Raw genomic sequence first — 21,872 nt, 5'->3', positions numbered from 1 at the left:
CTGAGTATCTAAGATAAGTTCCTGAGGGTGGGGACCCTGAATATCTCATACAATACCAGGGCAAACACACGGCTGTGTTCCATAAATATTTGTTGAATGAGTGAACAAATCCCTATTTGGCAGTTGGGTAAAGTAAGGCTCAGAGAAACAGAATGATTTACTCCTGACTCAGAGCTGGAATCTAACGCCCAGTACTGTGGCTTTGAGCTCCCTTCAGGTCAGCCCCCAACACACACGCACACACACTCTCTATAGGAACACAATTTGGTGGGAGGTAAAGCCTTGAGCAACTCTGCCTGAAGATGGGCAATGAGGCCATGGGAATGAGCCCAAGAAACCCTAAACACTGGATATCAGAAATTATTTGAAAAATAACCATTTCTGAAAGGTGGCAGAGGAAGAAAGTAAGCAGTGCTGGCCTGGGAGGAGAGACAATTATCACTGATGTTTTACAGATGAGAAAACAAGCTTTTACTTTCAAGAGTGGCAGCGCAGAAAAGCTCTGCTCTGTGAGGCCAGGAAGCCAGGTGCGAAACTCAACACTGGCCACCCTGGCCTGTATACCTTGCATGGGGCCTGATCCTTTCTGGACCTTAGTTTCCCCAGATGTAAACTAAGCGAGTTGACCTTGAACGGGGGTCACAAATTCAAATGTTTACAGGAGACCAGGCATCTAACCCCTCTGTCCCACAGCTGCCATGTGGAGACCTGGGTGAGAGAAGCCAGAAGTCTGGACTTAAAAAAGTAAATAAATAAAACCTCTAAAATTTTAAATTCAGAGTTCTAAAAAAACACTGTGGAGGTACCTGCCTGCCAGCTAACAAGGCCTGTGGCACACTAGTTTGTGACTGCTGGAGCAGTTGCCCTCAGGCCTCCTTGCTCCTTCTGGAGCCCCATCCCCTCTCCCGCTGCACCACAGAAGCCTGTTTATAAGAGACTCCCCTCTGCAAAGGGAGGAGATCCTTGGGAACCTTGAAACTGAGGCAGCCAGGAGGCACTTCTGGTGGTGTCTTAGGTCCAGCTGAGCGAAAGCAGAGAAAGCCCCCTCTGGTTGGCAGGCCAGGTCTGGTTTCAGGCTCTCGGCACCAGGGCACAGGTGGCAGGAGAGCCTGATCTGGAGTACAGATCGCTACTCCCTTTCATGGGCCTGGGGCAGCTGCCGGAGAGGGACCTGCTCGGTTGCCAGAGCAACACCCTCTGCCTCCGCCAGAGACAGCTGCTCCTTGGAAGCACTGTTCACATCCCAGTTGGGGTCAAGGGTGTGAGGGGGTTCTGTCTTGACATGTTTGGCCAGAGGGGCTGGAGGATGGGGTTAAGCGATGCCTTCCAGATGGACCTACAGTTCAGGTCAGCTGGTTCTCAGAGAATGGGAAGCTGCTGGTCGGGAGACTTCACAAGCTCCATGGCATCTGCCCTGTCAGGACATAGACAAGCCCCTATTCCTGGGGTCCTCATGCAGCGTTTGACAATTTCCTTTCATTGGGTTAGATGGTGGCAGCCTTTGGCTCTGTTGGCCATGGGGGCAGAGGCCTAGCGCCCCCTGCACCAGAACCCCAGCATATGGAAGAAAAAGGTGCCCAGTCCTGCCTACGACCACTGCTGCCCACTGCCCTTCCTCAAGCCCTTCTCTTCCAGTGGTCTGGACACTCCAACCTCCTGCCCAGAAACAGAAACACTAGAACTCCTGACATGGATTTCCCAGTCACCCAGGACTTCCCCAGCTTGACTAAGTCTCACTACAGCCTCAAAGTAAAGCTCAGAGAGGTGAGACCACTTGTCTGAGCTCACACAGCTAGTTGATGGGGCACTGGGGTTGGAATGAGGATGTGGAGCCTCCAAATTCCAGGGTCTTAGGAGATAGTAATTCCAGTGATTTTCAAACCAGGTTCTGAGGGGCCCCATGGGGGCCCTGGGGAAGGCTTATTGACTTCTACCCCACTCAAGGTCCCTCAGAGCAGCTCCATTTTCCTTTTTTTCCCCATATGGAATCCCCACATGGTATTTTGAAACCCACTAGACTTATTCAACCTCCTCATGGTAAAAACAGAGAAACTGAGGATCAGAATGGCAATGCACTCCCTGAGGATGAGGTGGCAGAGCAGGCACCCTTGCCCAGGGCTCTGAAGGTGGGTGTGTTCCCTGTTCCCCCTAGACTAAGAAAGGCAGATGCCATCAGGTTCCCCAGCTTGGAGACCACCAGCTCTGGGCATTCAGGGAGGCACCCACCTGTGGCTGAGCCCCACCTCCCCCAGCACCTGACCAGGGGACCCCAAACAGCATGCTGTTTCTCAAAAACCATTTCCACCATTACTTCAATGGTATCCAGGAAGCAACCTGTGAGACAACATTCACCCCTCACTCATTCTGTGCTGGAATCTGCCACAAATGTTGTCTTATTTATCCTTTGAGACCCGCCTGCAGAGTCAGCTCAGCCAGCACCTCTGCTCAGAGGCCGAGGCCCCTGCCCAGGACACCTTATTACCACCACCTCTGGGAGTCCAAGCTTTAAAGAGATGCCAGCTTCCAAGCTGCAGTTACGGAATCATGATTTTCTCATTCTACATTAAAGCTATAACCACTAGTAGGGGGTGCTGATGATGGCCAGGGTTACAGGGCTGCTATGGCTCCAGCCCGATGCAAAACTTTGATGTGTACAGCCCTTCTCTGGCCTGGTGGGGGAGTGGGGGATGGAGAATCTAAGATTTGGCTTTTCAAGTGCTGGCTCTAGCATGTGGACCTCGTTGCTGCCTTCTGAAAGCCATAAGATCCCAGGAGCCCAGCCTGGAAAGCACTACTCAGAAAGCGCCTCAAAAAACTACCCTCACTTCTGGAGGGCTGACGTCAAACCCTGGTGATGGGTCACAAAAGCTTGGCTTTTTACAAGCTGTCATGGGCCCCTGCATCCACTGTGCAAAGCCAGACACTACCAGGCCCCACGCAGCTCGATTGCTGGCCTCTTTCATCATTCTGAATGACCAAGCGGATCCCAGAATAGAAAGGCGGTGTTAACAGGTTCATTCACTGTGCCTGGAGTGACAGGTGGTATATCAGGTGACAGAATCAGGAGCCAAGAACCCTGGGCAGCCAAGAGATGGGATGAAATGAACAGTGCAGAACTGAATGGGGAAAATGGTGAGTTCAGTTCAGGTCAGCAAGGCAATGCCGCCTGTTTCAGTGCCAGGCCTGGGGACAGAGACACAAGAAGGGAGAAGGCCCAGTCCTCAGAGCCTATATTAAGATCTCAAGTTTGGGATCCCAAGTTAGACAATTACACGAGAGAGCAGCACATGTCGGAAAAGGCTCCAGCTGACCACAGACATGGTCTGAGGCTGCACTAACAGAGAAATGAAGGATCAGGGAGGGGGTCAGCCCCCCCCAAACTCTGGATAATGTTGTGGGTACTGTTGCCAATTCTGGACAAGGGACATTGCCAAACTGGAACCTGATGAGAAGAGGGCAATTTGCAAGTGGAGAAGTCTCAAATCCATCCCATTACAACATGTGCTTATTTACAGAGGGGAAGCCATGCATTGGGCCCTGGGGGCACTAGGGACCCAGGATGAGTAGTCCTTGTCCTCAAGAAAGTCACAATAAAGTGATGAAGTGGCAATGAAATGCTCCCTCCACTGACTGAGCATAGCCACATGGAGTAGTGCATGAGAAAGCCTGGGACGGACTGAACAAGAGTGCTTTGACTAATCAGTGATGGCTGTTGCAGATTTGCCACAGACGGGGTGTGACACATGTACCCCATGAGCTGTGCCTGGTCTAACATGAGGGAGCGCTTGGAAAGACTGGAAAAGAGAGGCAACTCAAAAAGGCATGGCTGCTGTCCCCAAATACCTAGAAGATGGTCACATATACACATGGTTCAGGTCGTCACCCCACAATAAGAGGGGGGATGGGAAGGTGCGGGCTGTTAAGGGGAAACAGATTTTGCCTCATTATAAGGAAGTGGTTTCTCATGGGCGGAACTACCTAGAAGGTAGCCAGCTAGGCTAGACACAGGCACAATGGATGCCAGGGAGGGACTCAAGATCCCATGGAGGTGACCTTTAAGATTCCTTCCAGGCCTGAGATGTTTATTCTTTCTTTGTCTTCCTACTTCACACCCAGTTCTGGATGTGACATCAGACATCATTTTTGTGTGTATGACATTCATAGTTCAAATTTTTTTTTTTGTCTCCAGAGAATTGTGATCAACAAGCAGAAAAAAGAAAGAAGAATGTTCATATAGCCTAGCTACGTGGGAAATGTGAGGACTAACACCAGGGCCTCAGTACCATCAGGGTTTAAGACGTCTTCATCTGGGAAATCTGGCAGCACAGAACCCCTGTCTGAGATAGTAAACCCATCCTTAGAATATGAGATCAGCTGACACTTGTCCCCCCCACCCCCCCATACTTGCTACTGAGCTACAGAAGCAGCCTGCAGGTGAGGAGTCCGAGTGTGAGCACTGGTTCCCGCATTCACTCACTGTACAACCTAGGCTCCCTGGGCCTTTCTCCCATGTATAGAATGAGAACAATACTGGCTTGCCCTGTCCGCTGCGCCAGGACTGCTGTGAGAGTCTCATGAGAAGACAGGTGGAAAGGGCTTGGCAGGTGAGAAACTGTCATTACAAGTGCTTGAGGGGCCCACATATCTCCTGAGCAAGGAGCCCACAATCCCAGGCCTTCCAGGGACTCTGAAGGCCAGAGGCTGGGGATTTCTGGCCTGGGACATATCCTTCCAGTGCCCTGCCTGAGGGCCCACAACCATCCACCCTCCCCATGCCACGCGTGCATCACTGTTCTAACATTTTAGAGTAGTGACCCATGGGCATCCCCGCCTTGTCAAGTACCCCTCTAACTTCTCTCCACCACCCTCCTCATGCCAGGCTCTCAGCTTCCAGGCCTTTGCACCAGCTGCTGCTGGCCTGCAACATCCTTTCTCTTTCCTAATTCTGCCTCCTCCTTCAGGTCTCAGTTCCAGCATTACTCCCTCCAAAAAGCCTTCCCTGACTGTCCCCTGGCCCCTACTCTGGCTCCCCTCACTGTGTCACTACCCTGTGTTCAGATGTCCCGTGGGCCCTTGCCATCACATTATAACAGGCCTGTTCACTTTTCTACTTCTCCCTTTGATTTTATTTATTTATTTTTCCTTTTTCTCCCCCAAACCCCCCAGTACATAGTTGTATATTCTTCGTTGTGGGTCCTTCTAGTTGTGGCATACTTCTCCCTTTGGACCCTGGGGCCCTGGAGGCAGGACCAGTGGTTCCCATCCCTGTGGCCCCAACCCCGGCCCAAGAAGAGATGCCTAAGCAAATGCTTGCTGACACTTTTGAGGTAGAACCCCATCTCTAACCTCACCCCAAAAGTGGCATAGGCCTGCAGGGCCCTCCCTCAGGAAGACGTTGAGGATGCAGCAAGTAGAGAAGAGTCTGTAAGAGGAGACTTGGCAAGCAGCAGACAGAGGCGCTGGGACAAGTTGTGAATACAAGCTTCCCCCTCACGCCCCCGTATCCTTCCCTACTCGATTCTTCTCCCAGCCACCTCTGAAAGCACAACATGGTGACATTTGGGAAGGTCTCTTTGACAGAACACCTACCCAAGGAAAGGTCACCAGCCTCCCCACCCTGTCCACAGAGCCCTGCCCCCGCAATGGCACAGTATAAGGCAAACTGTAAGAACTGGCTGAATATTAGTGGCTAATAGGCATAGTTACCGGTGTATATCCTCTGCTCAGGAATCGGTGGCTACTGCCGTGGCCCAGTCACTGTCCGAGGTCCTTACAACTGCATCTTATATTTGATCCCCACAAGGAGATGTTTTCACCATCTCCCCTTGTGCTGCTGAGGAAATGCAGGCTCAGAGAGGTTGAGGGATTTGCTCATCATCACACAGCAAGTCACGTTCTATCTGCTGAGTACAAACCCTACAGGTTTTAATCGATAGAACCCAACCTTCAGGGCATCCAGTCTCACAAGTAATAAAAATACAAGCTTGCTGACAAGCATGACTGACATATACATTCCTACAAAGCTTAGAAGCTGCCATAAAAGACAGCTTGGTCTCCTCCTCCTGCTGGCGGAACCTGACTGAAGTGCACTTTCACAAAGACCTCAAGCCCAAACCAGCATCCCAAAGAGCACCTGCAGCAAGCAGACTTTACCTTGACAACTTCTACCCCTCTGAGCTGCTCCGCCTCGATGTTTTTGCAAGCATGCTAATCACCTCCCCAGGCTTTGGGCTGTCCTGCCAGACTCTTTTCTGCTCTCACAAACAGACCTGTGACATCACTTGCCCCTCAAACAGTCCCTTCCCCTCCCAGGACTGCCACCCCTCTGTAAAAGCTGGGGACTGCACTAGGTTGGGGACGGCATAGGTTCCAATGGGTGTGCTACTTCTAGTTGATGGGTAGTACCTGCCTGTGTTAAGAAGGATCCTCAAGCTGTGTCTAGGCTGAGTGCGAGCGTCATGATTGATCGGTGCTGTCTGCCATGGGCCTAGTACGGGAACTAACTGCCAAGCACAAGGTGTTTGTTGTCCCTGGGCAAGACGGTCACCATGAAATGCTTTAGGACTCTATTCCCATGATGCAGAATCACTTCCTTGATTCCCCACTAAAGCCTTTACTCCTCGTCCTTCCTTGCAGGCCCATCAACATCAGAGCTTCTTGGACAATGTTTTAAATCCAGTAAGACGGGAAAACGACCATCCGTTTTACAGACTACTGTCCTTCAAAAGACTGACCAACAAGGAACCCCAATAGCTGCAACTTAGAGAGTGAGGGTGGCTGGGTTTCAGCCCAGTTTTATCACTTAAGTGCTGAATGACCTTGGGCCAGTCACTTTACTTCTAAGTCTCTGCTGCTTTTTCTGTAAAATGGGGATCAGAAGCCCTGTTTTCCTTGCATTTAACCCTATCTGAACACTGTGCTAGGATTCTCAAGGCTCAAAGGGAAGTCCATTATCTGACTCAGAGATTTTGGGATGCACACATGACAGGAAGTATTGTCCATTTCTCAGAAGAGGAAGCTGAGGCTGAGAGAGATGGAGGGACTTGGGCCAAATCCCACAGTAAGTAGCTAATTGAGAACTTATGCTAAATTATGATTAAATTCACAGTCCTCCCCATCCTGTTAGCCCACCTCCACAGGGGAGATGTGGCCAGGCTCCATGCAGCCACCGTGGCTTTGGAACCAAGGCTGCCTCTGTGGAAGAAGCCCTCCCAGGAGATGATGAGTCTTTTAAAGACTCTGCTGGAACACAGCCACGGAAAGCTCAGAGTTGCAGAGTGCATTAACTTGGAGAATTCATCACCATAAAAACAGTTAATTATTCAGAGACATCATCTACTGCTCCTTTCAAATATACCTCCTTAAAATGGGCTGGAGAATGAGGTACCTGGAGCAGTCAAACTCACAGAGACAGAAAGTAGGGGCTGGGGGAGGGGGGAACTGGAAGTTGTTGTTTAATGGGTAAGAGTTGCAGTTTCGCAAGATGAGAAAGTTCTGGAGATAGATGGAGGTGATGGTTGTAAAATAATGTGAGTGTGTCTAATGCCACTAAACTGTACACTTAAAAATAGCTGAAATGGTAAATTTTTATGTGTATTTTACAATGAAAAAAAAAGGGCTAGTGAGGAGTCCACTGGGGAATTCTCTACAAATGAGCCCCAGTTATCAAATTGCTTTGAATTTTTTCACCCCAAATCCAAGAGTCACAGAATGAAATATTTAAAACTACTCTAAGCATGAAGTTTTTGATTTCTGATTTGAGTTGAATGTATATATGAGCAGGGGCTGATCTATAATCTGCCTACAATCTCTTTCCTAAGATTCAGGAAATAGAAATAAAAGAAAAAGAAAGAACTCAAATAGAAAATAAAAAAGATTGGAGGCCTACAAGGACAGTGATCAATTTTTCAGCATCACAAAACCTTGGAAAGGGGATGAAGGGAGACTGTGTGAAGAAAAACAATTTAAAACTTAAAAAAAAAGAATTAACTATAATTATCTCGTGTAACTATAGAAAATAGAAAAAGTTGTTCTAATCGTATTGCCCTAACACAATTACTATTATATCATTCTACACCAAAACTTTTTAACTGTAATCACTTTGGAATGGCAACCTTGCTAAAAAGAAATAGAAACTTCTGCCCTGGCCTTATTAAACAGAGGGAATGTGGTAGAATAGAAAGAACAGTGAACCAGGACTTCAAATCTTGATTAAGCGGTGTGACTTTGGGCAAGTCACTTCACTTCTCTGTTTCATCACCTCTAAAAACTGCAACCTGCCTCCCTCAGCAACAGAGGCAACACGGCTTTGTGGACTGTGAAGTAGTATGAGAACGGAAGTTAGCAATAAATAGGGAGGGCTGAAGAAGCCATTTCTTGAGGACTTATGATCAATATGAAAGCCAATAACAAGGTAAGTATTCAGAAGTTCTGATGCTAGTTTTAAGACAAAATCACTTGTAGTACTTTCATTATCACACCTCTTAATTCAGTGACACCTCTGGCTCCTACAGGGTGAGCAAAGCTGCTTGCCTGAGATCTAACCAGGCTCACAGAGACCAGTGACGTCCTGCCTGTATCTTCCCTCAATACCTTCCACCTTTTGACCCCCACTGCTCCTAGGCTGCCCCTGACTACCTCCTTGCTGTCCTCCACCTCACCCTCCCTGAAATGCGTCCCCATCCTCTCTGAATCGGTCCCTCTCAGCACCTGTTTGTCTCCGTGAGGGCTTATCTCAATTAGACAGTATCTTTTGTCTCTGTTACCTGCTTGCATGGGGACTCCAAGCTAGAGGGCAGCCCCACGAAGAAAGAGACCAAGTCCGTCTTGTTCCCTCCCCTCCCTGGGCTCAGCACCTGGCACTCTGAGCACAAGAATGGCTGATTGTTTGGAGAGAGAAGCGGAGGTGGGGTGGGAGGAGGGAGGGGCTGCCTGGGGTGAACCCAAATCCTCTTCCCCTGCATTGTCCCCACGCACTGCTGCACATGCCCCTTTGAGGAAACTGCTGGGGCAGTAGCAGTGGCAGCCGTGCCTTTATAGGTGCTGTCAGACAAGCCCCGCTCCTCCGACCCCCACCGGCAGTGCAGGCCGCAAGCAGACACCTCCTGACTGCTACTACACCTCTGTGCAGGGCAACAGCCACGTCAGGAAGCATGGGAAGCTTGGGAAGGCAAGAGAGTTCCAGGAGCGGCTGGAACTATTAAATCTATTCACAGCACACTCAATAACGGGCTCATCATGGCCCCAGAAGGAAAGTGCCCCCATGGAGTGATGACCCTGCAGAGAAAAACCCTGGCTCTGAGTGCGCTGGACTCTGATGGCCCTGGGCAGCCCTCTCTAGCCTGATCTCAGCTCTCCTGGCCCTGGACAGCCGGCCGCTGCCTTCTCTCCTCAACCCAGGGCACCCCCCACCACCCTGGCATCCTCCCCTCCCCCATCCAAGGTATCCTCCCTTCAATATCTCCATCCACCTGGAGCCCACCCAGCTTTTGAGGTCCTGAAGGTCCCCTCCTCTCTAAAGCCTGCCTTGGTTCACTCCATATTCCCCATTAGAGCCCTGCAGTCAACAAACAGCCATCAAATGACTGACACACCTGCAAACACCCCACCTCGTCCACCTACATCTTTCCAGGCATGGGACATCGACAGTCTACATATTGTACTAAATACCGTAAGTCTTCTCTCTTCCCTTGGGTATCAATAAGAGCAGCAGCTAACAGTGCTTAAATGCTTCCTCTGTACCAGACACTGTGCTCAGTGCTTTGTACACATTCTCTCTCTTGTCCCCATGCTGACACTAATGTCAGGTAATATTATCATCTCTATTCTGCAAGTGAAGAAACTGAGGCCCAGAGAGGTTAAGCAACTTGCCCAAGGTCTCACAGCTCTAGAGGGCAGCCAGGATCTGAACTCCAGCAGTCTGACTCTAGAGCTATACTCTTAACCAGAGGTATGCAGGACTTTTGGGGTGTGGGCTTCTCCCCACTGTGCCCAGCTCAGGTGTACACAGTTGGGCATTATAAATGCCAGCTTTCTGCATTCCGTAGGAGCAGGGCGGCCAGGTGTGGTCACCAATGCAGTCATTCAACAACAACTTCCAGATCATCCACTGTGTGCTCAGCCTGTGCCCTCGGGGAGTGGATTTGAACCACAAGGGCTCTGTACTTGGGGACCTTTGTGATTGTGCAGAGGAGAAGAAAGGTACACAAAAATCATATTTGTTGAAGCCACAAAACTGATATCATATCTGCTTTGTCAAGTCTGAAAATTTCCTTAGACAAAGCACAGAGAAGCAGGAACTTACGACCCCAGCTAGTTAGATAATAGCTAATCTTCGAAATACACAGGCCAACCAAACTGGGTGTTATGATACCCTCTCAGTAGCTTCCAAGGGACCCAAATCGATTCAACTGAGCAGCAGAGCTAGAAGGAACTCCTTCCAGCCTGAGAAACAAAAAGGGAATCTGAGGTCCAAAGCCGGAAAGGATCTTGCCTGAGGCCACCCACCAACTGAACAAGAAGCCAAGGGTCCTGCTTCCCCAACCCCTGTCCTCTCCAAGTCCCTGGGACTGGACCCAGGGCAAAAAGGCTTTCAGGCCATCTGGGTCCTTAAGACACCACTGGGGGTTGAGGTAAGCGCCTATAGCAACCGAAAGTTTAAACGTCTTCACGGGGAAGACAGGGCGCTAGCTCTTACCTCAGGGACTGTGGAACTGCTCTGTGAAAGCTAGACTCGGGAGGCCAGGACGTCTTTCCCACGCCAACACAGGCCCAGCTCCAGCTCAGCCCTGCCCCGGAAGGACAGGAGTTTAAAAGGCAGTAGCTCCTCACCTGGGGCCACACCCGGGGAAGGCTGACTTCACCAGGGAACCCGTCTGACTACCCGGCTCCCAGACAGACCAGCAGGGCTGCAGCGTGGCGCCTCTCCCTGTGGGGCCCCACCCGGACCCCACCCAGCCAGGCCTCCAGAACGGTAGGAGCCGGTGGGAAGAGGCCAGCTCCCCTTCTAGTAAGGCCAGCTCGGCCTAGGTCCCTCAGGGCCCACCCCAGCCTGGGCTGGGTCTGAAGCAGCTGCTTCCTGCTTTGTCTTTTTCTTTCACTTTGGTTTTTAACCCCAAAGTGAAACTAAAGAACGGCCAATGTGGGAAAGACAGTGACAGGTAAGGCTTGGGAGGACTGAACGCATGGCTTCTAATGCCGTAAAGCTGCTGACTCACTGGGAAACTTGGAAGGAGGCCTTCAACTCCAGGCCTCAGTTTCTCCACAGATAAAATGGGAGCGAGGAACTAGGCAAGTGATTTTAAACATCATTTTAAACTAGAAAAATGATAGAACTTCCCCTTCCGCATCCCTGCCACCACCAAAGACCGAAAAGGAGCTGCGGAAATGACCTGCGGGGGCTGGAAGGGCCTTCCTGTTGACTTGAAGGAGGAGGCAAAACCCTGGCTGCAGTGCGAAGACTCCTGGTCTCCCTGTCTCTCCCCTGCCTGTCAACTGAATCCCTTTATCTTGAGTGGCCCTGGAGTCCCAGCAGCCCAGGGCAGAGGAAATTCAGGAATCCCCCAGGCACCAGCCTGACCCTGTCTTGCCATAGCAGAGGAGACACCCACCATCAGCTGACTGAAAACTCCCAGCCTGAGGGCTGACCTGGCCATCTGCTATGACAGATAGCAACCCACCCAGGACCGGTCCAAACTTCAGACTCTGCTGACCCTAGGGTACCTAGCAGTGTCTAGCTAAGCCCACTGTAATCTGTTTTACAGTATTTTCCCACTAGCTGGTTTACCAAATCTTCCCACTAGCCTGACGACCCGAGAAAAGCAGGGATGAGCCTTCCCACCTTTCAGACTAGGAAAACTGAGGATCAGAGGAGGACAGGGACAGAGTGGCCAATCCAGCACTGGATTCAGGAGCTCAGTAAATATTTACTGGACAAAATGAGCTCACTGGCCCAGCCGTTGCCAAGCAGGTGCAGCATGTGCCAGAGAAGCGCAGGAGGGACACGACATGGGTGGGTGGGTGTGTATGTGTGTGTGAGACACTCACCTGGGTGTGCATGTGTGACATACCTCTCCCTGGAGACCAAGTCACATACAGGTCCGTGGTACCTATAACAGGTCCCCTCCCCCCCAATCCTGGCTCCATTCTTGCTATCCCTCCAGCCCATTTCTAATCCAGCCTCCTTCCCTCTCCGGGCTGGATTAGAATAGTCGGTTCTTAACAAGGAAATGAATTTGAATCCAGGGGTGGGGGCAGGATACTTTAAAAAAATATATACATTTTCAGAATGCAAAAGAAGGCAATTTGAAAATATCTAACAAAATTTTAGCTGTACAGATTCTTCAAGATAGCAGTTCCACTTGCAGGACTGGCTCCCAGAGCTGTGCACACACACGCACATGGACACGCGGGGAAGAGCACCTGCTGCAGTACTGCCCACAGCAGCAAGACTGGGAACACCCTGGACACCCCTGCGTAGAGGACTGGACACACAACCAGGGGTCCATTGATGACGGACTGCCACATGGTCATGGAAAAGCAGGCTGTGGACCTGTGTGTGTCCACAGGGAAGAGCCTACAACAAACAGACTTGTGTGAAGACGACAAGGCACAGAACAGCAGGTAGGGAACAGGTCACCGTTTGCGTAACAAAAAGGGATGTTATTGACACAGCTGCCTAGATATGCAGAGCATTTCTGGAAGGAAACGGCAAGACTGTTCACGGTGGCCACCTAGGAGCCTAGGTGGGAGAGAGACTAATTTTTCACTGGGCACTTTTCTACGAAGTTTGAAATGTTTAACCACATACATGTATTACTTTTTCAATGAAAATATAATTTTTACACACAAAAAATAACTCCAGCAAAATAAACCCAGAGAAGCCTCAGGCATCAGACTCCCTGGGGGAAGGGCCCAGGCACCTGGATTTTGAAGTCTCCTCAAGGACTGCCTGTCTAGCCTTATAGCACGTGTGGTCAGCAGCTGAGAGTAGACAGAGATGGCCTGGACCCCACAGAGCTCTGGGTGGGGAGAAAGCATCGAGGAAGACTCAGGAAAAACTTGGCCTTGAGACATAGGAAGGATTTGAAGAGGGCTTTGAATGTCAAACAGGTACAGCTGGGAGGGGAGGGTTCCTACCTGAAGGACAAGGGAAATTAAGTCAGGCTGGTAAGACAGAGGAAGGGGAAGGAACGTGTCTCTCGATAGTGATCCTGGCAAATCCTTTCCCCTCCTCTGCTTGGTTCCCACTCACAGGAAGTGAGTGGGTTGGGCCAGAGTCCTTTGCAGACCAGATATCCTAGGATCTGCCTTTATTTCAATTCACTTAGTATTAAAGGAGGCAGGGAGGGTCCCCAGCCCAGCAGATAGCCACAAAGCTCCACACCTGTGCAGACTGTAATCAAATATTTGGAGGTTGCAAAAAATTCAGGCCAGGATCTTAGGTGCAGCAGCCCTTGAGTGACTTCCCCCAGGGAAGAAGGAACCGGCGGCCTTCTGTTGAGATGCCCTTCCTCAACTTCTTGTTAATAATTAAGTCATTCCTGAAGACTTCTTGTGTCACTTTGAAGTTCAGTTTGCAGAGACTTGCTGCCTTGGCTTTCTTTACTATGATACTCTAGGCTGAGGGCTCACAGGCTACACTAGTCTAGATCTAAGCCAGACTACAGGGATCTGCAGTGGAAAGAGCCCAGGGTGGGGGTCAGGAGCGCTGGGGGGGATCCTGGCCAGACCTCAATGATACTGTGGACTCTGGGAGGTCAGAAACTAAGTCTCTAAGACTGCTCTGCTTGCCACTGTGTCCCCAGGGCTAGCTCACCACCTGTCACACAGCGGGCATTTAATAAATACTTGTTGAATAAATGAGCAGCTCAGCCAGTGAATCCCGGAGTGACCTGGGTCAAGTCACTTTCTGGAAAATGAGAATGACAAGAACACTAATGACCTCCTAGGGTTGTATAAGGATCTACTGAGATAATGTGGATGAAAATGCTTTGCAAATCAAAAATAGGCTAAACAAATATTAAGGATCCAGAACCAATGTGAAAACAAAATAAAAAGAATGAATATACATGAGAATGATCAAATTTACGAGAAAGCACCTGGCAAATGGTAAAGCATTAATCAAATAAATTACTACAGCTGAAAGGGACAGCACAGGTCATTCTAGTCCACTGTTCCAATGTCCAAATGATAGTTCTCAGGCTGTGTCTGTTCCAAAGGAGTACAAAAATCCATCAAAACCTTTGTCTAGATATTGGTATGAAAAACACAGGTGCAGTTACAATTGTACCCTGCGTACAGCTAGGCTCAGAGAGCATTTGCCACACAGAGCAGAAGGGCTGGTCAAGCCATCAGTTCCCTAGCTGCACACTGGGATCAACCACTGCTGCCTCCTACAGTAAGTCCCAGGCACCTGTCGCTTCCCTCTGCCCAATGGGTATCCCTGGCTGCAGCCTGGAAAATGGGAACTGGGTGGGCTTCATCACCTGGCTCTCCCGTGCTAAGAGTACCTCCGGACAAGTCCCTTCCTGCCTTTGTGGGTGACTGATTCCTCTGGCTGGGCCAGGGCACACCCCTTCTGGTGGGGCCGGCTGAGAATCCCAATGGGCCCAGTCGTGGATGTGCCCGTTGTTGGACTAGACACATATGAGACCCAATGCTGGAGGTTGCTCACAGCCTGGCGAGTAAAATTGCTGATGTAAAGGGCCCCTTATTTCTCTGACTCTCCTACCCTGAATAAATTCTAAGCTGGCACCCAGCTCCAGCCTTCCAGATCTTCAGAAAGCAGAGGTTTGTGGGCTGTAGGGGATGCATTTCCATGCCCCCAATTCAAGGTGCAAGAAGGCTCAGATTCCTGGGACCTGAACAGTACAAGTTTCCTTTCCAAGAAGCAGAGCCGAACTGTGGGAAAAGCCAGAGTTTACAGTCAGCCAGCCTTGGGTCTGAGCCACATGTTCCTTATCTGTAAAACGGGGATGGTAAGTCCACCTGCCTCAAGCTTGTTGTAAGGATTTCATCAGAGTGCCTGTGGGGGCCCTGGCACAGAGCCTGGCATGGCGCAGGTGTACAAGCAATGTGCTCAGACTGTTACTTCCTGCCCCAAAGCAGCAACACCCAACATCTTTTCCTCTGGCCCATCAGGCCCCCAGCGGGCTCTTCTCAGGGACAACTGGCCATTCCCACTCCCACAGGCTCCACCAGAACCTCGCCCTCTTCTTTCATCTGGATGCTTGCAAAGCTTCCTCCCTGTCCTCATTTTCATTCATTCAGCCTGATTCATCTTGAAAAAATCCTCCAGTTGTGCTACCCCTGCTCTAAAACCATCTATGGCTCCCCAAAGTCTCTGCTTTCAGCTGATATTCAACATGACTACAACCTGCTGGCTCCTCCAAGATTTTCCCTGATGCACCAGCAAAACTAGTCTACTCTGTTTCCCTAAATACGTGCTTACTTTCTACCCCTGCACCTCTGCCTCTGCACAAACCATTCCCCGAATGTCAGCCCCACCCTCTGTCTCTGCAAATCCAGCCCCCTCAAGAGGGCTCTTGTTTTCTCTGGCTCACACTCAGTTCTTCCTTCTCAGACAATGCTTTTCCTCAGCAGACGCTTAATTACAGACTGTCACACAGTCTCTTATAATTGTAGGCCTTGTCTCCCTCATCACAGCGTAAGTTCCCAGGGGCAAAGGCCCTGTCTGTCTGTTCTTTCCCATCCTCTCAGAGCCTGGCCCAGGGCTGGGAGGGCAGGCCCCTGGTCAGAAAGTGTTTTCCAAGCCCAATTCAGCTCCAGACTGCGCCAAGTCTAGCTCTGATCACTTGGGACCACTTCTCTTGCTCTTGTCCTGTGAGTAAACTGTTCACTGGCCAAACCAGACCTTGCCACTCCAGCTCTCCACCAGGCCAGCAACGTACAGAAACGAGGGAGAGCTGCGTGGGGAGGCAGGGCTATGGCTCTCGCCTGGCCTGGCATGGTCTTGCTCTGTGATCCCAGGCATGTCCTTGTCCCTCCCCTTCCCCGGACCTGCTTCCTTACTGTGAAACAAGAAACAATAATCTTTTAGCTCCACAATATGGATTTTACTCGTCTTTAAGGCGGTCTTGGTTCCCAGGAGTGGGGGGTGCGGGGGAACTGGCTGATTCTAACACAGGCTGAGGGATGGGAAGGAGCCCTAGCCAGGACTGGGAAACCCGGGAACCCGAGAGGCGCTCAAACCTCATCAACCTCACTGAATTCTTGTTGACGACGGGATGGCATTCCTGCCCAAGTGTTCAGTTGCACTGCCATCACGCTGGCCAGGTCTGACAGTGTCTGCTGCCAGGGCTAAGCAGAAGGGTAACTTGCTTTTGGAAACAACCTATCCTGCCCAAAACAAAGACGATGATGAAGGGCCAGTCCCTCACCTGTAAAATGGGGATAAGACTGACACCTATCATAGGATTGTTGCAGTAATGCAGTGAGAAGATGCCATGAACCACTTAGCACAGTCCCTGACGCCCAGGAACAGCAGTGTAGCGTAAGGTTCTCATTTCTTGAGGGGCCTTTACTACATGAGTTCTCATCCACACAGCAACCTATGAGGTAAATATTTCCATCCCAATTTGACGGAGAGGAAAACTGAGGCGCAGAAAGTTGATCAATCCAAGGTCACACAGCAGGGACGAGCCAAGCTGTGATACAAAGCCAGGAAACTCTCAGCTCAGCTTCTCCCAGAGCGCAGCCCACAGGCCGTCAGCATCAGACTCCTCCAGAGGGCTGCTTTAAAACGTTGATTCCTGCCTCCAGAACTGCCAAACGAGAATCTCTGGAGATGGAGCTCAATAACCTCAACTTCATAGTGATGAGGAATCTAAATTTTACATATGAGAAAACTGAGGTACAGAGAGGTGAAGGGGCCTGCCAAGGACACATCTTCAGTAACTATGAACCTGGAACTGAATTCACAGTCTGACTCCAGAGGCAGCAATCAGAGACTTCCTAGAGGTGGTGGCATTTGACGATGTGGACCTTGAAGGGAAGAGAGGGCACCAGAGGGGGAAGGTAGAGCACAAATAAAGGCTTGGAGCAGAAAAGGCCAGGCCACTACTGCTTAGTGTGCCCTCCCGACCCCTGGGGAGTGAAGATATACCTATGGAGCCACCGCTGCAGCCTCCCCCCTGGGAGAGACAGTCCTGAGCCCATCTGCGCTTCCAGGAGGAAAGCCTGTCACGTGTGGTGTCTGCAACCAGCAGATCTCTGGCAGTGGCCCTCTGGGTGTGTCTGGTTGCTGCTCAGGATGAGAAAACCAAGGAAGATGGTGACTCAGTCCCCACCCAGACTCAAGCTAGTCTCATTTAAATCTGAGATGAGCTCAGAGGCTGGAGAAACGTCAAAACCCCCTCCTTGCAGAACAGATGCCAGACCCAGAGAAGGCAGCCTGAGGGGTAGCCTACCAGACAGAAGCAATAAATTTGGAGCAACGCTGTGGGTTGTCAGGGAAGAAAAGCCAAGAGGCCTGGGCTCAAGCCTGCCCCAACACCACCAAGCTGTGGGACCCTAAGCATGTGCCTGTCCCTGTCCCTCTCTGGGCCCCCTATTCTTCATTCACCTGTGAAACAGGTAGAACCCCACTGGCTTCTGACTTCCTCCCAAGACTGTTGTGAGGAACAATGATCAGGAAGGAGCCGGGCAGATTACACAAAGCCTCACACAGCAAGTGAGACATTAGAGGATTACTCCTATTATTTTTTAGAACAGCCAGAAGGTGCTTTCCTTGTTACTTGAACCCCAGTCACAGAGGGTAGGGGGAGAGGCTGGGCCTCTGTTTTGTTCCCACAAAAAGAAAAGTGGTCTAGATATCACTGGGAGGTGAAAGTTCACATTTATTAAGTGCCTACTCTGTGCCAGGTGTTTTTTATATATAATCTCACTTAAGCATCACTTCAATCCTGCAGTGTAAATATGATTCTCTTCGTTCCAAATGAGGAAACTGAAACCCAAAGAAAGTAACTTGACCAAGATTACACCAGCAGCAGGTGATGGAGACTGATTAAAACCAGGGGTTTGTGGCTCTAAAATCCACACTATTTCTACTCTCTGGAAAAGTTTGTTTAAAAGGCAGAACATGCTTGGTACAGAGGCCTAACTCAAGGACTGCCTTCTCCTGGAAGCCCTTCTGATCCCTCTGCCCTGGCAGGACCTCTCTCCTATGAAACCCCACAGCACATAACCAGCACACGTCTGGCAACAATCAGCACATTCTCCTTCTCATCCTGTGATCAAGCACACTTTTAACAGGGAAAATGAGATGCAGGTACAAACAGGTGACCTTTGAGTTATGTTAGAATCCTTAAATGTCAGAGCTGGAAGCACCTAAGAGACTATGCCATCCAACTCCCTCATTTTTCAGAAGGAAAAATGCAGAGAGGAAAACACTTGTCTGAAGTCACACAGCATCTTAGCATCAGGGCCAGGAATAGAACCTTGGCATTCTGCCTCACAGAAATTCTTTAGGGACTCCATGATTTCAGAATCAGTCTTAGGACAAGGATTATCATTCTCATTTTACAGATAAGGAAGCTGAAGCCCAGGCAAAAGTGGCCTGAGAGTGGGTCAGATGTGGGGACCAGAACCTTGATCCCTCACTTCCAGGCCAGGGACCAAGCCCCCCACCCCTCCCCAGTGTAAAGTAGTCTGCATAGTGTGCCAAGCACAAGCCACCCAAAAAGGTCAATGATGTTAGAAATTGTCATTATAAACCAGTGGGCAGATGATCCCAGCCTGACAGTGACCTCTTCAGAGGCAGTGCCATGGAACAGGACCCAGGAGTCCTGGCTTGACCCTCTGTGAGTTCCTGGCTTCTCTGGGCCTCATCTCTAAGACAAGTGGGCTACAACAGCTGATCTCATCTGCTCCAAAGTTCTAGGAGATCCTAGGCTCCTTGACAGCAGACCTCAGCTATCTGTGGAGCCTCTGTCAGCTGGGGCCTTTGTTCCCCAACTCCACCGGGAAGCAGGGAAAGCAGCCAGGGCCTAACTACAAACTGACTGACTTTATTCCCAAGTGCCACTGGCCAAGCAGGGCCCACCCTTAAACAACAATGGGATGGAACATGGAAAATCCAACTGTCTCCCACTACAGACATCCAGCTGAACACATCCTCCTATCTTTACAGACTGACAAAGGGCAACCAGGAATCAAGGCATAAATAAGGGATAGCCTGCTCTCAGGCCTGTCAGAAGGGCAGGTGTAATTCCTGAATAGCCAGGTGGCACTGGAGTGGGGGGTAAGGAACCCTGGACTGGGGATTCCCAGGCTGGCATCCCTGTCCCAGCTCTGCCATGAACTGGCTGTGTACCCCGGGCAAGCTGCTTTCCCTCTGTGGGGCTCCGTGTAAAGACAGGCTGACAATTCACAAAACATGTCTACAGATGTTTCATTAGATCTTTATGACAACCCTGTGACGCCCGCACAATTATTCTCTTTTTACAGATGGGGAAACTGAGGCTTGGAGAGGCCAAGGGTCTCACTCAAGGTCACAGAGCTTGAAGCTGGCAGAACAAGGCCCCAGAGGTCTTAGACAGCCAAACTCAATACGCAAGGATGGTCAGGTTAAGAACAACTTCTCTCTCCCCTCATCCTGACTGAGAGTCTCAGCAAGACCAAGGCAGCACAGGCCCTGGTTCACCTGCCCAGTCTGGTGGCCTGCAAAGTTCTGGCCACACACCCGACGGCCCAGCTGCCTAGGAGCCGCACCCCCCTGCAAAATTTCATTACTCAAGTTGGCAAGAACGCAGCCCCCACCCCCAGCCTGATCTAAATAAACGCCCAAGTGATATCACATCCTGCCGGCTCCAAAATAGCCCAGGCCTGCCCACAAGCGATCACAAAGTGCCAGGCCATGCAGGGCCAAGCCGGCAGAGATGTCCAGCCCGCGGCACCCTCCACACACTCAAGCAACTAAAGCAGAAGCCTCAGAGCAGGAAGGCCCGCCCCCCAACCTCTGCCAGGTGGCCTGGCCCCTCCCTCCTCACCCCCTTTGTTGGGAGGCCCCAGAGCCTCCTGCCCCAGCGCCAGCCCTGCCCCAGCGCCAACCCCATGGAGCCTCGGCCGCGGCCAGCCTGCGGGCAGACTCCGGCCCGACCTGGACACCCCACCACTCACATTGCTTCAAGAGCTCCAGACACAAAGCCATGAGGGCCGGACGGGGGTCAGAGCCCCAGAGACCGGCAAAGACAGAAAAGGGGAGAGGGAGAGACAGGGGAGCAGAGAGCGGGGGAGACAGGGGGCCGGGGCAGACAAAGCCAGGGGGGCCAGGAGCACTGGGCCAAGGAGCAGGCTCAAACGGGGGCTTTCCGTGCAAGAGACATCCAGTGGCGAGACCACCGAGACAGATGTGGGGGCAGAGCGAGGCAAGGAGAGCAAAGCAGGGGACCCCGACCCAGAGAAAGGGGGGGTGCAGAAGCCTGAGAGAGAACAAGGAGAGACAGCGACAGGGGACAAACCGAGGGAAGGCAGGGAGGGGCGCTCAAGTCAGGGAGCGGGGGAGCTTTTGGGGGTCCTAAGGAGAGACCCCAAGGGATCTCGGAGGTCCCAGCGTACACGGGGAACACCAAAAGAGGGGGAAATCTCGAGGAAATAAGGGCGAAGAGGAGGCAAGACCCCGGGGATTTGGGGGGTACAGACGGCAGGGAGGACCCCCAAGGGATGTGCGGGAGCTCCGAGAAGAGCCCCGGGAGAGTGCGGAGGGTGTTCTGAAGGAGAGACCCCAAAGACGTGGGGCGCTCCGAGGGGCAGTCCAAAGAACGGGGCGCTGAGACAGGGCTGCTGTGAGGGACGAGGAGCGCCGAGGGGGCCCCGAGACGGGGCGAGGGAGGGGCCGCGGCACCGCGAGGGCAGAGACAAAGAGACAGCGAGCCGGGGAGAGACAAAGCGGGCGGGGCGGGGAGACCGGCCGAGGGCCTGCGGCCGCACAGGGCACGGAAGCGCAAGCGGGCGGGCGGACGGACGGACGGACAGACGGGGAGGAGGGCGGGGGCAGGGCCGGGCGGGGGCGGCGCCCGTTTCCTCGCGGGGCCGCCGCGGCTCCGGGCGACGCTGGGCGGGCCCCGGGCGTCCGGGCTGAGGAGGCGGCGGCGGCGACGACGTGGACCGGACAGACGGACGGAGTGACGGACGGGCTGGCGGCAGCTGCGGCCAGCGGCGGGCACTCACCCTCCTCCCTCACGCGGCCCGGCCCGAGGCTCCGGTTTTGTACGCCCGAGGGGCGGGGCCTCCGGGTTAAAGCCCCGCGCCGGCCCCGCCCCGCCCCGCCCCCCGCGTCAGCCGCGCGCGCGCGTCCCCCGGGACTCCCGGGGCGGGCGGGAGCGCGCACAGCCCGCTCGGCACGTGGCCCGTGCGCAAGCGCGCGGGGCGCGCGGTCCAGCCCACGCCCAGGCCGGCTGACTGTGAGAGGGAGCGCGCGCACACGTCGGCACGCGCACGCCTGAGCACGGGGGGCTCCGCCCCTCGGGCCGCTCCGCCAAACCGGTTCCAGCTGGAACGGGACGCATGCTCCGTCCGGGAGGCGGGCCGGGAGAGTTAACACCCCTAGCCGGGGAAACTGAGGGTCAGAGGTACCCGCCTGCGGTGGTCTTTTCACCCCTGTATGGTCAAATTTGTCCTCAAGTACTATCGACTCTACGTCCTAAACGATTCTAGTTGTCCCCTGCGCTTCATCCTCGCTTTGCTGTCTTCATCGGGAGTCCTTCTAATTGGGTTCAAATCCCGGCTCAGCTTCTCGAGGGCTGTGTGATCTTGGACCAGAAGCTCATTCAACCTCCCTGAGCCTTCGTTTCCTCCTCGGCAAAATAAAACCAGCACACCCACGGTGCCCTGGAGGGCAAAGCGCAGTAGGC

General features: G+C 52.1%; 1 protein-coding gene and 1 long non-coding RNA gene across 38 annotated transcripts in view; one reads left to right on the top strand and one right to left on the bottom strand.

The window, feature by feature from the left end:
* The window catches only part of DLGAP4 (DLG associated protein 4), a 202,626-nt gene that overhangs the window by 46,186 nt on the left and 134,568 nt on the right, over nucleotides 1-21,872 (bottom strand). For 2 of the 37 annotated variants that reach the window (XM_070588281.1, XM_070588286.1), the window contains exons 1-2: nucleotides 21,190-21,227; nucleotides 5,707-5,900 (exon numbers count right to left, since the gene is read on the bottom strand). The exons of 6 other annotated variants lie outside the window; for them this stretch is intronic. Coding sequence is in view for 3 of the 31 variants with exons in the window: in XM_070588278.1 (XP_070444379.1) it covers nucleotides 20,140-20,170 (31 nt within the window). In the remaining 28 variants the exon portion in view is untranslated. Of the gene's footprint in view, nucleotides 1-5,706; nucleotides 5,917-6,153; nucleotides 6,237-8,765; nucleotides 8,877-10,696; nucleotides 11,064-20,139; nucleotides 21,245-21,872 lie in introns of those variants that run through there. 29 more of the 37 variants (XM_070588299.1, XM_070588304.1, XM_070588278.1 and 26 more) reach the window with 27 other exon arrangements.
* LOC139078069 (uncharacterized) lies at nucleotides 11,867-19,816 on the top strand. Its single transcript, XR_011530811.1, has 2 exons — nucleotides 11,867-12,621; nucleotides 19,468-19,816. It is a non-coding gene; the product is annotated as an uncharacterized lncRNA (long non-coding RNA).

Source organism: Equus przewalskii, chromosome 21 (assembly GCF_037783145.1).
Source record: "Equus przewalskii isolate Varuska chromosome 21, EquPr2, whole genome shotgun sequence".
NCBI lineage: Eukaryota > Metazoa > Chordata > Mammalia > Perissodactyla > Equidae > Equus > Equus przewalskii.
This window is presented reverse-complemented; position numbering and strand designations above follow the sequence as displayed.